Source organism: Aaosphaeria arxii, assembly GCF_010015735.1.
Source record: "Aaosphaeria arxii CBS 175.79 unplaced genomic scaffold BU24scaffold_4, whole genome shotgun sequence".
NCBI classification, from domain to species: domain Eukaryota; kingdom Fungi; phylum Ascomycota; class Dothideomycetes; order Pleosporales; genus Aaosphaeria; species Aaosphaeria arxii.
In genome coordinates this window covers 2,069,595-2,087,996 of record NW_022983477.1, presented here as the reverse complement: position 1 = coordinate 2,087,996, position 18,402 = coordinate 2,069,595, and the positions used below count along the sequence as shown (strand labels likewise).

The window sequence follows — 18,402 nt, the reverse complement described above, 5'->3', positions numbered from 1 at the left end:
CCTTTTACATGTGCTTTCCATGGTTACCCCAGCGTGCGGTTGCGAGTAGCGCAGATCTGCAGCGATATTGCCCGCGTGCCCTGTGCGTATTGTAGTGAGCTTATCGTCTTGTGTAAGTCCGGCAAGGCTGATGGTACCTCAAAACTGTAAGGTACGAGGACGGAGTATTGTAGTCTACCAATCTGAACCCTATCTGAACTCTACTCTGTATGTACCCTGTACATCCGTGCGAGAGTATGAGACACAAGAAGTATGTATCCTTGCTTGACAACAAAGGTGTCTCCCATGCGATTCAGCGTCACTGCTGCGTGCAGAAGAGTACTCGATTCTAGAACTTGCGTCAGAGAGACATGGCCAGTCCAGTAGGATCTCACCCCGTCATCGACAATCCGACCAGTGACATCCCTCTGCGTGCGTGCTACGCTTGAAAGAATTTGAGTTGGGGCACACCGCCCCCGAAAACTCGTCCTTTTCTTTAGCGCGGGCTTGGCACTCACCATCAGCATCTTAGTTTTCTTCGGTCGCCACAAAACCTCGCTCCTCTCACTCAACTCCCCCCTCCCTCTTACACCACACCTTTACCCTCCCCTTTGTGTGCATCTCCAATTTTCACATATCTGCTCTGTGTGAAGTCCTTTCTTTTTGGTCTTCACATTCATTTTCTTCTGTCGTTTAGGGAAAAGAGGCGCTCCTCCTTTTCCTTCCTTCAAAAGAGTTTCAGGCGCGTTTCTGCCTGCCAGGTTCGATCCACACGATTCTCACCTAGACGTTCATATTTCTCTTCTGCAACTCACCGCCGAGTCGCTGCAGAGATTTACATATCGTAATTGTCGAACTTTCTACGTCTCCGAGCGATCCAAACATTCCGACAGCCCACATCAGTAATATCACCTTCATTTCAAGATGGCTGAGCAACTCGACATCGGACGCATGTCTCTCAACGACTCCAAGCACGCTCCTAATGGCGGGTTCCCTGGAGAGCGTTCTGCTTACATCCCACCCCACCTTCGCGGCCGCCAGCAGGCACCTATTGCGATGGATGGTCCTCCCATGCAGAACAACGGTCCCCCTATGAACGGAGGCCCTCCCATGAATGGTCCTCCCATGAACGGCAACATGAACGGTAATGCTTGGGGCGGTCCTCAGAGGTAAGTGATCCAAATCTCACTTTTCAGATGAATCCAGTTTTAACTTTTATTTTGCAGGGGTTATGGTGGCCCCCCTCAGCACCGCGGCGGCGAAGGCGGCAACTGGGCAAATGCCCCCAACTTCACTCCACGAGGTAGAGACTTTCCCCCCCAACAACTCGGCCGCGACTGGGGTACGCAGCCGGGCCAATTCGACCCAAATGCTTATGGTAAACCAGGTGGTGGAGGATCTGGAGGCGGCGCTGCACGTGGATCTGGTGATGGACAGTGGAAGGATGGCAAGCACATCCCCGGTCCCTCCAACCCACGTATTGAGCGTGAGCTTTTCGGTGTTCCCAACGATCCCTCAAAGCAACACACCGGTATCAACTTTGAGAAGTACGATGACATTCCCGTCGAAGCCTCCGGTCAAGGCGTCCCCGAACCCGTCACGACTTTCACGAACCCTCCTCTCGACGACCATTTGATCTCCAACATCGAAATGGCCGGCTACAAGGTCCCGACTCCCGTCCAGAAATACTCCATTCCCATCGTCATGGGAGGTCGCGATTTGATGGCTTGCGCTCAGACTGGTTCCGGAAAGACTGGTGGTTTCTTGTTCCCCATCCTTTCCCAAGCCTTCCAGACTGGACCCAGTGCAGCCCCACCAAGCCAGGCTGGAGGCTACGGCTACGGACGTCAACGCAAGGCCTACCCCACCTCCTTGATCCTCGCACCCACACGTGAGTTGGTTTCTCAGATCTTCGATGAGGCTCGCAAGTTCGCCTACCGTTCTTGGGTCCGACCTTGCGTCGTCTATGGTGGTGCCGATATTGGTTCTCAGCTCCGTCAAATCGAGCGTGGCTGCGATCTTCTCGTCGCTACCCCCGGACGTCTCGTCGACTTGATCGAGCGTGGCCGCATTTCTCTTCAAAACATCAAATACCTTGTTCTCGACGAGGCCGATCGTATGCTGGACATGGGTTTCGAGCCTCAGATCCGTCGTATCGTCGAGGGTGAGGATATGCCTCCTACTGCTGGTCGTCAGACTCTCATGTTTTCCGCCACCTTCCCTCGCGACATTCAGATGCTTGCTCGCGACTTCTTGAAGGACTACATTTTCTTGTCGGTCGGTCGTGTTGGTTCCACCTCTGAGAACATCACTCAGAAGGTTGAGTACGTTGAGGATGGCGACAAGCGCTCAGTCTTGCTCGACATCTTGCACACACACAACGGTGGCTTGACTTTGATCTTCGTTGAGACCAAGCGCATGGCCGATTCGCTTTCCGAATTCCTTATCAACCAAAACTTCCCTGCCACTTCTATCCACGGTGACCGCACCCAGCGTGAGCGTGAGAAGGCTCTCGAGCTTTTCCGTTCCGCACGCTTCCCCATCCTTGTTGCCACTGCTGTTGCAGCCCGTAAGTACCCCCACTTCACCATACTCCCTTTCTGCCATTTCCAACCTGCCACCATTTCACGTTGCGCTTGTTTCATCCATCGATATCATGTATTATGTGACGGAAAATCTTATTGACAAAACATTTAGGTGGACTTGATATTCCCAACGTGAAGCACGTCGTCAACTACGACTTGCCCACCGACATTGACGACTATGTTCATCGTATTGGTCGTACCGGTCGTGCCGGAAACACTGGTATCTCCACTGCCTTCTTCAACCGTGGCAACCGCGGTGTTGTCCGAGACCTCATTGAGCTCTTGAAGGAAGCCAATCAAGAGGTCCCATCCTTCCTCGAGAGCATTGCTCGTGAGGGTTCCGGCTTTGGCGGTCGTGGAGGCCGTGGAGGCCGCGGACGCGGTGCTGGTGCCACTCGTGACGTTCGTCGCTATGGCGGCGGAGGTGGAGGCGGCGGCGGCGGCTTCGGTGGCGGCAACTGGGGTGGAGGTGGTGCTCCCCCTCAGGGTGGTGGCTTCAATGGCTCTTACGGTGGTGGCGGCGGTGGTTATGGCGGCCCCCCTCAGGGTGGTTACATGGGCGGCGGCGGAGGCTATGGTGGAAGCTACGGCAACCCATCTGGCCCTGCTGGCAATTCTTGGTGGTAGATGCCACTCCGCGACACATCAACGACATCTCGATACCCAGGGCATAATTCCCATCTTTTCGTAATCGATACCCTGGGGTGTCGTACCGCACCACGTGCGGTTTACAGTATCGGCTTTTTCGATTTTTCTTTATGGTTTTTTCCTGCGACTCATTCCCGGTTAACGACTCGGAAGTCTGGAACTTGCTCTCATACCCCGATCAGCATATAGACAGCGACTGTTTCTTTGCGGACCCGTCTCTCTTCTCGAGCTCCACTGCATATCCATGGATACCCGGCGCATTATCGACGAAATTACGTCGAGCTCGACCGTATGGACGGCAGAGGTACGAACGCATTCTCCAGGAAGGATGCATGACGAACATCTTATGCCTCTCTTCCTGATTGCTTGCTGCTAGGGGAGCATTCAATAGATCTCGCTTTCCCGGCTTTCGCGCCGACGACCTGTTTTCTTAGCTTTTTTCCTTTTTCCATCAACAAAAGCGATTCCTTTCCCTCGTCTCATACCCCTCGGCGAACGCCCCTTTTTCGTCGTCTCTCACAACGAGGAGAGAGACATCGGTATGGATCTTTATTGACGACGGAAAAGTTTGCCGGTTTATCGCACATAGACGGCGTTCATGAGGGTTTTTTCTCCGGTCCTGGACTAGGATCGTGACGGAAATGATCAGTTTCGGCATCTACATGGCTCAGTAGGGCCTGGTGGTGGAGACACCTTGGTTTGCATCTAATGCCGAATCCCCCCATGATGACTTGGGTGAGGGAATCAGAATAAAAGCACTGTAATCGAATCACCTTCGAATAGACTAGTTCGCGCGAAAATAAACTGATTTTCGCATATTCCATCTTCTGACTGGCTCCCGTGATTTTCATACCTTTGGTGAAACTGCTAAAATTGTTTGAGCACAACTACATGACCTGGTACTCCCACCCGTGACTATTCTTCAAAGCTTTATTCTTAAGGTAAGTCATCGAAGCCGATCAGGGGTGTCAATCAATTACGACTAATCCATAATAGCTGTCCCATCTTATGTAGATATTCACCTTGTCGCTCATTGGCTGCAAGTGGTAGCTGTGCAATAGCCGATTAAAGTTCGCAGGAGTGGTGGTTGGGGATACCTCAAACGGGGGGCATCATCTTACAAAACCATGGAACAGGGGGAAGGTGACCAAGGATCGAAGTTTCATACGGTGGGAACAATAAAAACATTTCAGAATCATTTCTACAATATAGTATTTCAAGTCTGGATTTGGGATGTAGTTGCAAGATCCACTTCCTTTGGACCTTGGTAGTAGTACCATCTCCTTACTCGTTTGATTAAGGCTGGGGGCATGTCGCGATCTCTGAGGCACCCAAGGACAAGCAGGAGGACGACAGAGTGGTTTTGGGCCAGGCATATGTACAAGAACTTATTAGAGACTAATTGGGATTAATTCTCGTTATATTGTCATTTCGACCTTTCAAGAGGCTGCGACATCCTGTTTCAGTGTATGTGAATAATCTGGGTGGTGCATCGCGACTTATTTACCTTCCAACCCGGCCTAGAACTTCACCGGAGAAATCCGCCTCTGACCACGCTGCTTATGAAAGAAGAGCAGTGACCACCTCTTGTTGACTTCACAAGACGATCGTATTCCATCTGCAAAAGACCATTTCTCCACCTCACTCACCTGCGCTGATACATAACACATTTCGCATCGACCATCTCGTTGCCGTAACGTCCCTAGACCTCGCCGATCGGAACACTTACACCGCGCCGTTGCGACCGCCCTGGCCCGCGCGACATGGAGGCGAACACACCTTCACGCACCGACGAGGCCGACTCCAGAAGCACTTTGCGACACATTCTCGCACCAGATTCCGCCATGGAAGATTCTAAACGCTCATCGTCGCGAGTCAACACTCCCGGCGCAGATGAGAGCGAAGCTGCACAGGATGCAGATGGTACAAAGACTGCGACCGATGGAGAGCCTGGCAAATCTTCATACACCGCGACGACCACCACGACAAGGCGCAATGCTAACGGCAGCGTGTCATCTGTATATTCTGGGAACAAGATCCGACATTTAAAAAAGGATGATGGCATTCCGCTGTGGAGGAAGGACATACAATACGATTTCCTGCGTTACGTCTTCGAGGATACGCAGCGCGTCTTCCACAAGCACAATTCAGATGAACCCCCAGAGGAATTATTCACATTTGCGGACATATATCTAGATGCGATGGCAAAAAGCAGCAAGTGTAGCAAGATTTTGAAGGACAAGCTATTGTCGGAACGGCCTGCTGCTGTGAACATGGCCATGGTTTGTCTGCTGGTCAACGTAGGGCGCATGAATACCACACTCAACTGTATGACCAGGTCTGATCCTAAAATCACGCACAACTAACATACTGGCAGTTTTCCCCGAGATGCGAGCACAATTGCGGACATACCACTCCATCCCCTCCCTCCAAGCCCATCAAGATCCGAATGCCTACAAACAGCTCCAAGATGCACCAAGGTTGAAGTCCATCCTCAAAGGCGCAACCGAAGATCACGAGCAGCCGAGCACTATCGAAGATATCAGGAAAACCGCTATCCCGCGAACGAATCCGGTGAACTTGATCTTCGTACTGTCGCAGTACGCACCTAAGATCTCCGAGCTTCACTTCTTCCCTCCACGCGACTTCTTCGACCTCGTCATGCGGCCCAATCTCAGCAGCAGGAGCAGAGCTACTGCATTCCTATGGTTGATGTGGTGGTACCTAGAAAGCGACTTCACCGAGCACGCCGCACTGAACAACCCTTTCGGTGCAGGGCAGTATCCGAACGAGGGAGAACCCGGCCCCGGGGATTTCCCCCAAAAGTGCCCGCCCTTTGAGTTCTTGACACCAGAAATGGAGGCATTGGAGAACGTTGATACCGTGGATGAGAAGAACTTCGGAGAAATCAAACGCAAGGAGCGAATTGCCATCCTTGCGAGCGATATGGCACCTGTTGTGACGGGACCGAAGCGAACAAGCAAGAAAGGTAAGACTTCAATGGACATGTGCCGTCGACATCAGTTGCGTTAACACAGAACTTCAGCATTCAACCAAAATCCTGTATTCTCAGTCCTTGCCGACGATGGTGCATCCACTCCAGGGAAAGATAGGCAGTCACCCTCTCATGGTAAGCAGCTCTGGACTTTTTCCGATCGCCTGATGATTGACAATGTATAGGATCAGGGAGAGGCCGAGGCAAACTTGCAAAGTCGCTCATCGAAAGAGACTATCCATCAGATACCGACCGCACACGATCAGCTTCGCCACCGGGCAGCGTTTACAACACAGCCAAAAAGGGCACTCCAAATATGCGTATCAACACACTTCTCAACGAAGACGGGCCTTCATCCTCACCGGCACCGAAGGGACCAGGCCGAGGAAATTGGTCACGCAATCGCAATAATGGACCTCGTAGCCTCAAAAACAAGATAGAAGTGCAAGTTGCTTCACAAGACGGCCAGTCCCCCGCCACTAGCCAAGCTCCTACGGTCCATGGCTTCTACTTGCCTCTCAACGGAGCCGATCCTAGTCACAAACGCAGCCGCCCATTGACCCAGCATCAGCTAGCCGTGGAGCAGTATCGTCGCCGCCGCGTCGAGGTGATACTAGACCGCAAGATTCGAGTTGAGTACAAGCGAGCAGAGAAACGGCGTCGCAAGGAGGGGGCCTTGATGCGCGCCTGGATCCGCTGCAAAGGCATGTCACCAGGCTACGATACCGACGACGAAGACAACATCCTGGCCATTCAGAAACAGGATGCCGAATTGGGTACGAAGACACCGCCTCCCATGTTCGCCGGTCTCGTTCCCATCGACTACTCCGGCGAGGTCAACGACCATGGCGAGGAAAGCTACTACCGCTCGAAGATGTATACTCGCGCACTGAGGAGACTCGAGCGCTGGGATGGCGGTAAGGATATCGTACGAACGAAATCCAAGGGCAAGAAAGACGTCGCCTGGAAAGAGCGCAACGGAGCCAATGGAAACGCCGCCGAAGAGGTCGAAACTCTTGAGAGGGATGACGAATTTGCCGACGAGGATGAGGAGATGGCTGATGTGGACGAGAGGCGAGAAGACGAGGCCGACACCGATGAGGACGACGAGATGTACGATCGAAACACCCTGCCGCCCCTCAGTAGCCTCGGCGCCCCGTGAACGGATTAATCACAGTGGTAGTGGTTTGGGTCTCTTGAATCGGGTTTCTTACCCTTGGAAAGGAGTAAAGGGAGGGGCCGCTAACTTTTGGCGTGGGATTCTGCGAAAGGAATTTGTATGATTAATTAACAAAGTCTTCAATTCGTGTCTTTGTGTCAGCAAGCGATCTCTTTCATTAGACAGTATCAATCAATCACTGTACTGGCAAATCTGATATCTCACTGCTTCTTTAAGAAGCCCTTGAAGTTCCAGTCCGTCATTTATATGCAATGGCAAAGGTAAAGGTCCAGAATCGTCCATCATATCAACAAGGCTTATCACTAGTTAAGATCCGGACGAAATCTTTGCACATTGATGTCGTTGATATAGTTTGCTATCGCATTCCATTTTTTAATTCTGGGTATCATTTGTTCGAGGACAATATTTACTCTCACCATACTTCTTCATCATTTCTAATTGTTCATGACAACGACATGGCATTCCTTCTCTCCCTCTCTCCCCACTATCTCCAGAGTACATTGAATTGCTTACTTTCGCGGAGTAACTATAGTGAGGTCGACAGTGTCTACCTGCCTTGTTTCCATGTCGATTAAGACGAGGGTCTTTGACGTGCTGAACCTGGGAACCGCGACGAGGAGCACTTCTTGGTCCGCAACACCGCTAATCACCCGCGTTTCGACTTTCGGCTGGTTGCCGGCGAAGTAAATGTGAGGGCAATCCTTAACGATTAGGGGGTCGTCGTCTTGGAATGGGTAGCACCCTTGATTTTGTTAGCTTGCGTCTGAATCTTCCTGCACTACTGAGACTTACAGAGTGTGTCAGGTGCAGTTGGAGCAATGCACCGCCATCGCAGCATCATCTCCATTACATCTAGAATGTTGACATTGTCGATGTACTTCAGTAGATCTGAGATTGTCTGGCCGCCGGTGCCCAACACTCGCCAACCCTCAATGTCGCCTTCCCAAGGGTTTGTGACGCTGTCCAACCCCTCCAGGCTTTCGTTGCTTTCCACTGGAGGTTTTGCATACTGTCGAGATTTCGGAAACATGGCTGGATGTAGCGGCTGCTGAGGAAGTGCAACATTTGCTGGGTCGGACGGTCCTGGAAGTAGCGTGATTGGCAACGAGGGTAGGATTTCTGAGAGGAACTCATCCAGCCGCTCAGGAGGGGAGCTGTTGTACGCAGAGGCATCGTAACCATAATGTTTCTTTCCCCGGTTCTTTGCCGCGAACTCTTCCCTTGACGGGATTGGCGATGCATGGGCAAGACTGTCGCCTGCAATCACCAATCTGGTGATCGCCGAGGTCTGTTTTTGCGTCGTATCGGCACCCACCTCTCCAGTAAGGTACTCCACAAGCAGATCCAGGTTTATGTCGTCGTCCTGCGTACCCGTGATGTCGAGTCCAGAGACGACCGCCATTTTTCCCGATCTCCCCCTCTTCGGCTTGGTCTTCTTTGTGGCTGCCAGAGAAGAATCGTCACGCTCCCAGCGCTGCGGCTGCCGTGGGAGATCCGCGTGTTGTGTCGCAATGACCTCAAAACTTCCGTCAGCCTGCTCGGTACCGAGAGCGGCAAGCACGCAGCCAGTAACGTAGTTTCCTTCCAGGTGTCCGCCTGTAATCCGAAGCCGTCCAGATTCGTCCTCCAGCATCATTTCGGTCTGACCTTCGGAAGAAATGTAGGTATCGCGCGTGGGGGGCGCAAAAATCCAGTGCTGTCACAAACCATCAGGACCTTCAAGCTGCTGACGCCTATCAAGCGCATGGTCACCTACCTCTTTCGATATGTCGTCCAAGATATTCGGCTTCAATGCCATCTCCATGTAAACAGTACCGATGACCCAGCACAGTTCGCCTTGCCGTACATCTAACACACGATCCACCTTAACCGCTTTCTCCTTCCCCAGCTACTCCACCTGTCAGCACCTTGATATCGTCTCGCAAGCGCGCATCCCTGCTATACCTTAAAGTCGCCCCATTCCTGCTCCGCTCTTTGTCGGACCGCTTCCTTCAATTGTGATAACCGCAGGAAGTACATGTCTGCGAACTGCTGCTTGTAATGCTTGTCCGACCCCTTTGGAAGCTCGAAGGTGTGAAGAGGGTTATATGCGGAGGCTTCTCGTGAGGGGATGTACGCATCGTCTGGACTAATACCAGGACAAGTCAGCAAGAATATTACATTAACCTCCAGTCTACTAGAGAATACTTACAAGGGCTCTCCCTTGAGCAGGTTGCCATCTGGAGAAACCATTGTGAGGGATCAGGTCGAGGAAGCACTGGCTGATTGTTGATTTGAGACTTTGGGTGAATCGAGGGGCGCGATTTCCTCAAAGTTCGAGCTGGGAGTCGCGTCAGTCGCGTTGTGCGCTATGACCGAATAGGAAGTGTAAGGGTCTACTCGTCTTGTCCAATTGCAACCGTACCAATGTGCGTAGGGCAGACATGCTGACCTAGTACCCCCGTCCCCCCAAGGTTCCATAATGATATCATATACGCATAATGCCATTCTTGTGTTTACGCTTGTGGAATATAATACTGGCTCTTGGACCAACAAGATCATAATCCTTTTTGGGTTGATCTGCTGAGGCATTATAAAACCCAAAGTCAATAGGTGGAAGTAACCCAAACAGTACAGGAAAAGCGTAATGTCTAATGTCTAAATCGTTCATGTCTATGTCTATATGTCTATATGTCTACATTTCTATATGTCTATATGTCTATAATTCTATGAATCTTCTTCTTGGTCCAAGTTTCTTTTCCAACTCTATGGCTCCGTTTCTAAGTCTAGGTTTCCGTTCTATGTCTAGTTTTCCTTTGTCTATATTTCCGATTTATGTCTATGTCCCCTTTCTAAATGCAGTAAATAAAAAAAATGCGAATTTGTCTTGACTTAGTCGATATCATCGAGTCCACCAAACTCTCTTCGTCCAATCCAAGGGCAATCTTAGTCCAGTATGTCGTTAGAAGAACTTCTTATCCTTTGCGTGTCTCTTGAAGAAGGCATTTGCCCAACGCTTGATGACCTTCAAAGTCAACTCTCCGGCAGTATCTGCCGTCAAAACCTTGATCAGGGGTAGGGTATTCTTAGCCATCTCGTCACCCTGAGGTCCATCCAGCGTCTCGAAAGCCTTGAAAAACTCTTTCATGGACGCCTCTGGATACGGCTCCTGCTCGCCCATATATTCCTTAGAGTCCGGGTCCTTGAAGGTGATGGGTGGGACGCCGACGCCAATGTTGAGCTCCTTCAGTTTCGCAGCCCAGTATACCATGTCCTTCCCGAAGCCTATCTGGGGCATGCAGATCTGTGCTTTCTTGCTGAGAATCGCATCGTCGAACGATCCCTTTCCGCAATGGTGCACGACGATCTTGATCTTTGCGTTGCTCCAGAGATCCATAAGATTTGATGGGTACCAGATATGGAATACACGATCGTCATCGGTGAGAACGCCCTGCTTATCGGCATCAGAGCCCTGCGTGTAGTGCATGACGATGAACTTCCTACAAAGTCAGTCAGCAAGGGGATGAGTCTATCATCGAGGAGCACAATTTTCAGCTTACCAGTCCTTATACTTTTCGTCCTTTAGTGTCTTGTCCAAGAATGTTTTGAAGACAGGTGTTATCTTGTCCTTGTCCTTCTCCGATGGGCGCACCTTGCCACCTGAACTCAGGTACATCACCTTCTTAGTGTCGTCGGCTTTCAGCCAGTCTGTCAATTTCTGTGGGTTTTTCGTGCTATCGTCAAGGGGGGTTTGTGCTCGTCCAATGAGAACTTGTTTGGAGAGCTCCAACTTGACACCCGCGTAGTAATCCGGAGTTTGACCAACCAAAGTGATATCGTTCTTAGTGAGCGAGTACTCGTCTCCTTGCTTGTCCTTTCTCTTCACATCCTCAATAGTCTTCGTGTACGACTTAAGCTTGACCGTGAAGCATGTGTCGTCTTTCACACACTTTTGAATTGGAATCTGCAACCCTTTGAAAAAGGTTGTGCCAGCAGGATCATCCGGATCCGGTTGCTCGTCATCGTACAGACGCTCGATAGCGTGGCCCTGAATGATAGCATCGGGCTTCCAATCCTGAATGGTTCTTTTGATAAAGTCCTTGAAGCCCTGCCTGTCCTCACCACACTGCGCGATATCCTGAGCATAGACCTTCTTCACTTCGTCCGTCAGGTATTTCTTTGCTTCGCAGTCGACGCCGAACTTGACCTCGAAAGTCTTTTCCGCCTTGACGACATCCATGATCCTTGCGAGCCTTTTTGATTGGGCCTTCAAGATCTTCGACTTTTCGATCTCGTCGAGATAGTAGAGGGACTTGCCGATGTCACCCTTGGTGCCGTAAAATTCGAAGAATGCGACCTTGACCTTCCGTGGCTCGACCTTTGTGCCCTTCTTGACCGTTGCCTGCTTGGCGTCTGTCAACCGTTTGAGGTGGGCGAGAAGCTCCTTGTCATTTTTCGTCTCTCGAAAGCCCGAATTCTTCATGTTGGAACCTGGTTGCTTGCTGACGATGTTGATGGCCTGGTTGACCTGGTTCCTCATCAGGTCTTTCGGATCACCACCCTTTCTAGGGGCAAGGGTGCTGGCCGATACTGAGGTGATAAACACATCTGTCGTACATAGGAGTGCTGTGAACGACAGCGACAACCAATTGTAGTGCATATTAGTACAACAGACAAAGGAAACGTCGCCGATGTTGGCAATGTATTAGCGAATAGACTTGGGCCCTTCACAGAAGAGCCTGTATTATGAAAAATTAGAAGATTGTAAAACTTGAATGATGAAAAGACTGTGAAGCACCGGGCTGAAGAAGACGATGCCTTCTTACTGAGGTAGATATCTTCATGTTAAATACTTTGACTCCGTAACGCGAATGGGAAACGGTATTCGTTGTCGTTCCATCACTGCAGTGTCATTCCAGCACACTTTCGAAATGAGTTGGGAACATCTGTCCAACTTCTTCAAGATGCTTTGCATGGAAAGAATCCAGTGGGAGCCTGAAGTGCAGCGTGGCATAACCATTGTACCAGAGAACAGTATGGTTGAAGCAATACGTATATTGAAGTTGAAAGTATGGAGTAGTAGGTATGGTATGGGTACCTAGGTTAGGTAGGTATGGTATGGTATTGGTACGAGATACGAGTTAAGAATACACTAACGTTGCAGGGAAGCTGGGGATGGACAAGATTGAGGCGCGGGAAATAAGTGGAGCAGCGGGAGCGCTCCTTCTCAGGGTCTTCGTACATCGCCTAACCACTCGTGCCATTTTAAAATCCACCTCAACACCCTAAACAAGGGGAATCCTCAGCGGGAAAACTCAACGACAACAACAACTATCGAAGAATCAGTCATACGACGGAGGTACCAAATCAGTGAAAAGAAACACTTGTAACCCAAGTTCTTGAGAATGGCTCTAAAAGAGCTCGTAATCGGACCAATTTCGAAGAACGCAAAGCGCAGAACTACCTGGGCGTATGTATGTACACCCAAGATCGTGGCCAAGGATGACAATACTAATCACGGGTAGATTACCTTTTCGACTATTACACGTATGGTATGGTCGCATCCTGATTCCTAAAGACTCTTTTGCGGCACGGGAGTGCTTGTTGTTGTACCTTAAAACGGATAATAATCCTCCTTTCAGTCCACCTTCCTGTAGTTACTTGGAAAGGGGGCAGGGTAAGACTACGCCGCAAAGATGCTGTTGGGTGTGATACAAATCTACCTAATCGTTGGCGTGATCTCACCACGTTGAGCATGTCTGACCCTTGCATTTTTTCTCCATCAGCCTTCCCTTTCGGGGACGGATTAATATATCTGATGCCCGTATTCGGGTTATTACCCTCCAACAACAGTGCAAGCCTGAGACACTGCACCCAAACAATGGCGACATCTTGGAACTATGTCGGTGAGACACATCCCTCACCGTAAGGATCTCGGATCCTCTGCCAATCTGATTGCAGAGCAACATCTATGTCTCACAGATGATAGGCAATGTTTTTCGACACCCTTTCGATTATCATTGCGTAATACGAGTACGTCAATCTAAACCCACCCAACTGCACATGAATTATATTAAGATTACATATAAGCGCTCGCTTCTGCTTGTATCTGGGGCTCTGCAAGCGTGGCACGTTCGGATCGAACCGAAACGGACCGCCGGAGACGTCAACTCCAAGGAAGCGCCGAGAGAAATGCAAAATTGTTGTTCATTTCAGCTGGGATCCATGTGCATCAAATTTTCACGTCTATCGTACGGCGTAGCGGAGACGTTTGATAATAATCTGTCAGTGCTTTCCGTCGACGTGGGGTGGCTTCCAGTTCCTCCATTCGTCCTTCTGCTCTACCAGAACATAGCCCGGCCCCTACATGCTGTTCATGTTTGCAAACTTTGTCTCGCATGTGTGTATGTATGTGCTAATTGCCCTGCCCTGCGATCGGTCAATTGACAGGTGCCCCGTCTTGGGTAGTGGGAGGTCTGCGATCGCATGATCATTTCGCAGGACTGATGAAGGATTTTCCATACAGCCACTCCGTTGTTCAGAAGCATGATTCGGGCCGTTCCTCGGGCTTGCGCTCTGAATACTGTTGGTTTAGGCGGACATGCAGCCGTGAGGCTCGTGGGACCCACTCCCATTTTCCCTTTGCATGGTGGCCAAGATCGTGGGTGACGGATGATGCACTGCGATCTGTTCTCGATTTGTCCAGATCTTTGAAATGATTCCATAATCGGATTGTACCATTCAGAGAATGCGTTAATTAGAGAAGAACAGGTCGGTTCTTCTTAGCCACATCTTGGGAGCCCAGTGTGTCTCTCCCAGAGGGTGCTGAATCCTACCAGCAAGGCCGCTCGCAATCTCCTTCAAACCAACAGCTCGTGCGTATGTATGTCTGGCTCTTCCATACCTTCGGGTCAGCGAAATTCCTTTCCTGTTCGAAGTAGGCCACACTCCCGCGCCATCACACTGCTGGGAAGATTGAACGTGAACGGAGTATATTCTGACCATTGCCACGCAGTGTTCACGCAAATCCTCATTGTATTTGATGTCTGTACTACTAAAGAACTGAGGGAAGTCATGTTTCTCATTGGTAATTACTTGACAGATATATCAGGGAATGGTGGTGGGCCTCTTTCACGTACAGGGTAGGCACGTCGCGTCGTCCACTTGCCATTATCTTGAGCAACAAGGAAACATATGTGCATCTATAGGTTAGATAGCCTCTCATCAACCGTAAATAAGCCGATTAAGGTTAATTAGGTAGGTAGTACATATTACTCGCAGGTGGGCAACCCGACGTGCCTACCCTCTATACTGTACGCCCCAGCTTGGCCACGATGTATTCCACCATATCCGGTTAATTACAATAGAGAGTATGTGTTAAGAGGAACGTATTCCATCACTTTTTGATGAAACCTTTCCTGACATGTATAGAGGGTGGGCACATCGGAGTGACCCCCTGCTACTGAGGGCTGTCACGTCGGGTTGCCCGACTGCCAACGTTTATACCTTATACAAGGAAGAATACGTGCATCTACCGGCATTTACACGCCCTTACACGCCGTGAATAAGCCAATTGACGTTAAATAAACATAGATACCAGCAAGTGGGTAATCTAACGTGGCAACTCTCTGTATTCTTTTACACCCACAACCGTAGATGAGCAAAACTTTAGAACTGCCATCTGGCTACACAATACTCTACAATCACGACCTAGGTATAGGTATCTAAGGCATAGAAGATACATGAGCCTATCTGTGACAAGCTCGACATACCTACCCTTTGTTCTTCCTTTAGTCACTGAATTTCAACGCCTCTTCTAACAATACACACACATGTGGAAAGTGAGACCAGACCCCAATACACATTCCACCTTCCTCGATTTCAATCCATCTATACACATACTGATCCCCTCCCCTCCTGAAACCCATGAATTCCCTACAAAAGGCCAAAGGATACGTTCTCCTAGTTGTTGGCCTCACACGCTCCATAAGAGCCATGTCATCTCGGAATCTCGCGGTCAACCAAGTGTGTCTGTCTGTCCTCTTCCGGCCTGCACCTTTTTGCATATTCGTACGGAACCGAGACCCCGTAAATCGTTCCAGCGAGTAGACATTGAGGGAGCCTCATAAGTGTGTAAGGGAACCTGTCTTTATGCACTGTTGCTTCCCGCTCAGCCTGGTTCGTATACGCGCGAGTCCGGAGTGACGGGGTTGGGTACACGTAGCAAGGATGCTGGGTAGCTTTGTGATTGAGTGTTTTTATTTGGGTTCTTGGGATGTGATATTTTTGCTTTCTTGAAACCACGTCACTGTGTTTCTCTGTGTCTGTGATGCTGCTGTGTATTGTTCACTGTAGCCAAGGGTTGGCGCGCTGAGCAACGCTCGTCGATAGAAGCCCATGTTTCAATAATATGATTGCTCTGCTTGTTTCAGAATGAACTGAGGTGCGAACAAGTAGTACGTTTTCGTGTTCTCCAACTGAAGGTAGCCGAAGTAGAATGTATGTGTCGTTTTTGGCCAGATAGTCACCAAGTACAGCGGCGATCTAGTTAACAGGTTCATGTCGAGTATATGTCGAAGGGAGACATGACTCACTGTAACGTGGAATGGAATAGAATTAGTTGTGACAACCATGTTGTGGCATAGATGAGGAGGCTATTCAGAGGTCACGTGCGTGGAGGGAAAGGCGCTTGGGTGGTCAAGGAGAGATATTAGGGGCGTGGGAGAGAGTTCGGGCATCAGGCATCAAGCGCCCAAGGGGCACGCACAGGCTGATTAATTGTCTAATGTGTTAATAACTATAGAGGGCTTGCACGGCTGAGATGACCAAAAAGGCTGTCGTATGCATATTACAATAAGTACCGATACACTTCTCACAGCACCAAAGAAACCAAAGGACAGTTCAAGTATTTGTTTAAGTTATATTCATTGTATTTATGTGCTTCTATGAGCAATGAGGCTATGTCTCGTTCTATCTACCTCTATATAAGCTTTGTGATCATCCGTCTTACTCCATTCCTTTCCGTAGCCCATATGGGCGATAACCATCGCCCATGACTCATGTCGTCGAGCGGTTCATGTCTTATGAAACCACTCGGAATGCATGTCTACCGCTTCATTACAAGACGAAATGATGATCTTGATTAAGGGTCGACCGTGAATGAATTTCCCATTAAGGTCGTACCGGGAGAGAAAAAACGCCAGTGCCGATGGATGAATAACGCCTCTCTGGTTGATGTTGTTGTTGAATGTTTTTTGCGCCGTTGGAAAAGAACCACAGGAAGAGAAATTAAGCCCATTGCCTGAAAAGGTTTAAGGCGAAATGGGGAAATGATGGTTGATGATTTGGTTGAATTATCCCATGGGAAAGAAATGTCGAAAATAAGGGTGGTGGATGGTTTAGATGAAGAGAGCGACACCTCCGGCAACGATCATGGCGAAGGCAGAGCCAGCCTTGATCTCAGATGCAGCACCTGGGAAGGGAATGATGCTGGAGGTTCCCGATGGGGCAGCACCGGTTCCAGTTGGCCTGACGGTGGTGGAGGGAGAGCCAGTGCCAGTTGGGTAGTATGCGCTGGTTGTGATGGGGTAAGGAGGCACAACGACGGCAGTGGAGGAGGATGTGGTGTTGTAGCTGGGGACGTAGGTTGCGGTGGCAGTGGCAGCGAGGGCGGCGAGGGTTGCGATGGAGAACTGCATTTTGATTGGTGGGTTGGGTGGTTTGAAGGAGGTGATTGGTGTTGGTGCTGGTGTTGGTGGTTGGTGTGGGTGTTGAACGAAGGTTGGACTTTGTGTTCAGCGAAGGTGGAAGATGTATGGAGTGAGAGTTGGATGTAGTACTGTACTCAGTAGAGGATAGTTGATTGTGTTTGGTTTGTGGATGAAGATAGTCCTACCATGCGAATATGATTGAGCTCTTATACATGCTGTCACACAGTAGTAGTGGTTGAGTTTGTTGTACGGAGTACTGTGCCTGTGCCGTGTCTGTAGTGCCACCTGCCACCCACCACCAGCCTGCCACCCAGCTTCGATTGTTTGCGTATGCACCCAGCCTCGCACGGTTACTACGAGACACCACACAACGACGCACCAACCTCCTGATCAACCGTTATTCGTCATTTTCTATTGTCGTCTGGTCGACAGCTGGGAATAAAAGTGGACCTGGATTAGCTAGATCAAACGGGGTGGCTGTCAATCAGTTCACACAGTAAAACAATCATGGTAGAATCTAGATGATCTCTGGTAGACAGTATGTAACACTCCATAGACAGTACTCCGTACTTAGCCCATAGACAAAGCATGAATGAAAGGCAGCGGGCTGGCCGAGGGACGAATCTAAAGTTAGCAACAAAAGGACCAGCACCAGCCCCCCAGCCCCCGTCCCTTTCAGCCACACCCGCTCTTTTCCAGTCACTTCCACCCAAAATCTACGTCACTTTTCCTTCGCCTCCCCAATTCTCGAAACATCACCACTAACCTCTACACAGTAACTACTACCTATGAGCACTAATCCATGGCTTGCGTCAGCTACGAAAAATCTTCCGGACGAAGGAAATCATGATCATCTATCTTATCGTCCGACGACGAACCTCGGGACCATGCATACATCACATCCTCCAAGCTCTGGCAGGTAGCCACCCGCTCGCCGCCAATCTCCAACGGCCATCTTTGACAGGCACCCACCCGCCGCCAGCCATCCCATCCACGAAAGACCAGCCACCCGTTGCTTCGTGAACATCCCGTTGTCCCACTACTTGCCTTGCCTTGCCTTGCCTTGCCTTCCCTTGCATCAACGTCAGAAGAACAGCCTTTTAAGTTTCCCTCTCTGTGAAGGGTGGCGGAGTGGGGCATCGTCGCCTTTGCAACGACGAAACGCTGCGAAGATTCTACAAGTATCTATCATCCATCTAGCTAGTTACCAGTGATCATAGCTTAGTTGCTTCCTTGATTTGTGCTCTGGGTTCTACTCTGCCTCTCGAAATTCAGGTTGGCGAGTGAAGTCTGCTGCCTATCTACTGTGCCCTATGCAACCTTCGC

The 18,402-nt window shown here is 50.0% G+C and overlaps 7 protein-coding genes across 7 annotated transcripts; 4 read left to right on the top strand and 3 right to left on the bottom strand.

The window, feature by feature from the left end:
* Nucleotides 1–790: 790 nt before the first annotated feature.
* BU24DRAFT_189116 (DEAD-domain-containing protein) lies at nt 791–2,820 on the top strand. The gene is made up of 2 exons (XM_033521690.1): nt 791–1,148; nt 1,206–2,820. Exons 1-2 carry the CDS (start codon nt 904–906, stop codon nt 2,662–2,664), a joined length of 1,704 nt encoding a protein of 567 aa, XP_033384306.1. The 5' UTR covers nt 791–903; the 3' UTR covers nt 2,665–2,820.
* Nucleotides 2,821–4,757: 1,937 nt separating this feature from the next.
* On the top strand, nt 4,758–7,575 carry BU24DRAFT_492146 (uncharacterized protein). The gene is made up of 4 exons (XM_033533875.1): nt 4,758–5,540; nt 5,590–6,201; nt 6,259–6,342; nt 6,393–7,575. Exons 1-4 carry the CDS (start codon nt 4,976–4,978, stop codon nt 7,367–7,369), a joined length of 2,238 nt encoding a protein of 745 aa, XP_033384305.1. The 5' UTR covers nt 4,758–4,975; the 3' UTR covers nt 7,370–7,575.
* Nucleotides 7,576–7,744: 169 nt separating this feature from the next.
* On the bottom strand, nt 7,745–9,673 carry BU24DRAFT_450587 (DNA polymeras-like protein subunit delta-2). Its single transcript, XM_033531037.1, has 5 exons — nt 9,579–9,673; nt 9,332–9,515; nt 9,144–9,275; nt 8,180–9,083; nt 7,745–8,129 (listed from the first exon to the last, which is right to left on the bottom strand). The coding sequence occupies exons 1-5, from the start codon at nt 9,617–9,619 to the stop codon at nt 7,897–7,899; spliced, it is 1,494 nt and encodes a 497-aa protein (XP_033384304.1). The 5' UTR covers nt 9,620–9,673; the 3' UTR covers nt 7,745–7,896.
* Nucleotides 9,674–9,825: 152 nt separating this feature from the next.
* On the top strand, nt 9,826–10,292 carry BU24DRAFT_189067 (uncharacterized protein). The gene has a single exon (XM_033521689.1). The coding sequence runs from the start codon at nt 10,021–10,023 to the stop codon at nt 10,255–10,257; it is 237 nt and encodes a 78-aa protein (XP_033384303.1). The 5' UTR covers nt 9,826–10,020; the 3' UTR covers nt 10,258–10,292.
* BU24DRAFT_422280 (uncharacterized protein) lies at nt 10,046–12,483 on the bottom strand. The gene is made up of 2 exons (XM_033527952.1): nt 10,927–12,483; nt 10,046–10,866 (listed from the first exon to the last, which is right to left on the bottom strand). Exons 1-2 carry the CDS (start codon nt 12,024–12,026, stop codon nt 10,329–10,331), a joined length of 1,638 nt encoding a protein of 545 aa, XP_033384302.1. The 5' UTR covers nt 12,027–12,483; the 3' UTR covers nt 10,046–10,328.
* Nucleotides 12,484–13,243: 760 nt separating this feature from the next.
* BU24DRAFT_189063 (uncharacterized protein) lies at nt 13,244–14,032 on the top strand. The gene has a single exon (XM_033521688.1). It carries the CDS (start codon nt 13,349–13,351, stop codon nt 13,811–13,813), a length of 465 nt encoding a protein of 154 aa, XP_033384301.1. The 5' UTR covers nt 13,244–13,348; the 3' UTR covers nt 13,814–14,032.
* A 2,732-nt stretch (nt 14,033–16,764) lies between these two features.
* BU24DRAFT_462177 (uncharacterized protein) lies at nt 16,765–17,064 on the bottom strand (the record flags this gene model as incomplete). Its single annotated transcript, XM_033531970.1, has 1 exon — nt 16,765–17,064. The coding sequence occupies one exon, from the start codon at nt 17,062–17,064 to the stop codon at nt 16,765–16,767; it is 300 nt and encodes a 99-aa protein (XP_033384300.1).
* Nucleotides 17,065–18,402: the final 1,338 nt, after the last annotated feature.

What these genes read in the sequence shown, in the direction of transcription:
- BU24DRAFT_189116 (XM_033521690.1), top strand. Translation starts at nt 904, where the DNA reads ATGGCTGAGCAACTCGACATCGGACGCATGTCTCTCAACGACTCCAAG. An exon ending in GCTTGGGGCGGTCCTCAGAG is followed by an intron (nt 1,149 to 1,205) that starts GTAAGTGATCCA and finishes TTTATTTTGCAG; the next exon opens with GGGTTATGGTGGCCCCCCTC.
- BU24DRAFT_492146 (XM_033533875.1), top strand. Translation starts at nt 4,976, where the DNA reads ATGGAGGCGAACACACCTTCACGCACCGACGAGGCCGACTCCAGAAGC. An exon ending in CATGAATACCACACTCAACT is followed by an intron (nt 5,541 to 5,589) that starts GTATGACCAGGT and finishes ACATACTGGCAG; the next exon opens with TTTTCCCCGAGATGCGAGCA. An exon ending in TAGGCAGTCACCCTCTCATG is followed by an intron (nt 6,343 to 6,392) that starts GTAAGCAGCTCT and finishes GACAATGTATAG; the next exon opens with GATCAGGGAGAGGCCGAGGC.
- BU24DRAFT_450587 (XM_033531037.1), bottom strand. Translation starts at nt 9,619, where the DNA reads ATGGTTTCTCCAGATGGCAACCTGCTCAAGGGAGAGCCCTT. An exon ending in CTGCTCAAGGGAGAGCCCTT is followed by an intron (nt 9,516 to 9,578) that starts GTAAGTATTCTC and finishes TCCTGGTATTAG; the next exon opens with TCCAGACGATGCGTACATCC. An exon ending in AGGAATGGGGCGACTTTAAG is followed by an intron (nt 9,276 to 9,331) that starts GTATAGCAGGGA and finishes CAGGTGGAGTAG; the next exon opens with CTGGGGAAGGAGAAAGCGGT.
- BU24DRAFT_189067 (XM_033521689.1), top strand. Translation starts at nt 10,021, where the DNA reads ATGTCTAAATCGTTCATGTCTATGTCTATATGTCTATATGTCTACATT.
- BU24DRAFT_422280 (XM_033527952.1), bottom strand. Translation starts at nt 12,026, where the DNA reads ATGCACTACAATTGGTTGTCGCTGTCGTTCACAGCACTCCTATGTACG. An exon ending in GACGAAAAGTATAAGGACTG is followed by an intron (nt 10,867 to 10,926) that starts GTAAGCTGAAAA and finishes CTGACTTTGTAG; the next exon opens with GAAGTTCATCGTCATGCACT.
- BU24DRAFT_189063 (XM_033521688.1), top strand. Translation starts at nt 13,349, where the DNA reads ATGATAGGCAATGTTTTTCGACACCCTTTCGATTATCATTGCGTAATA.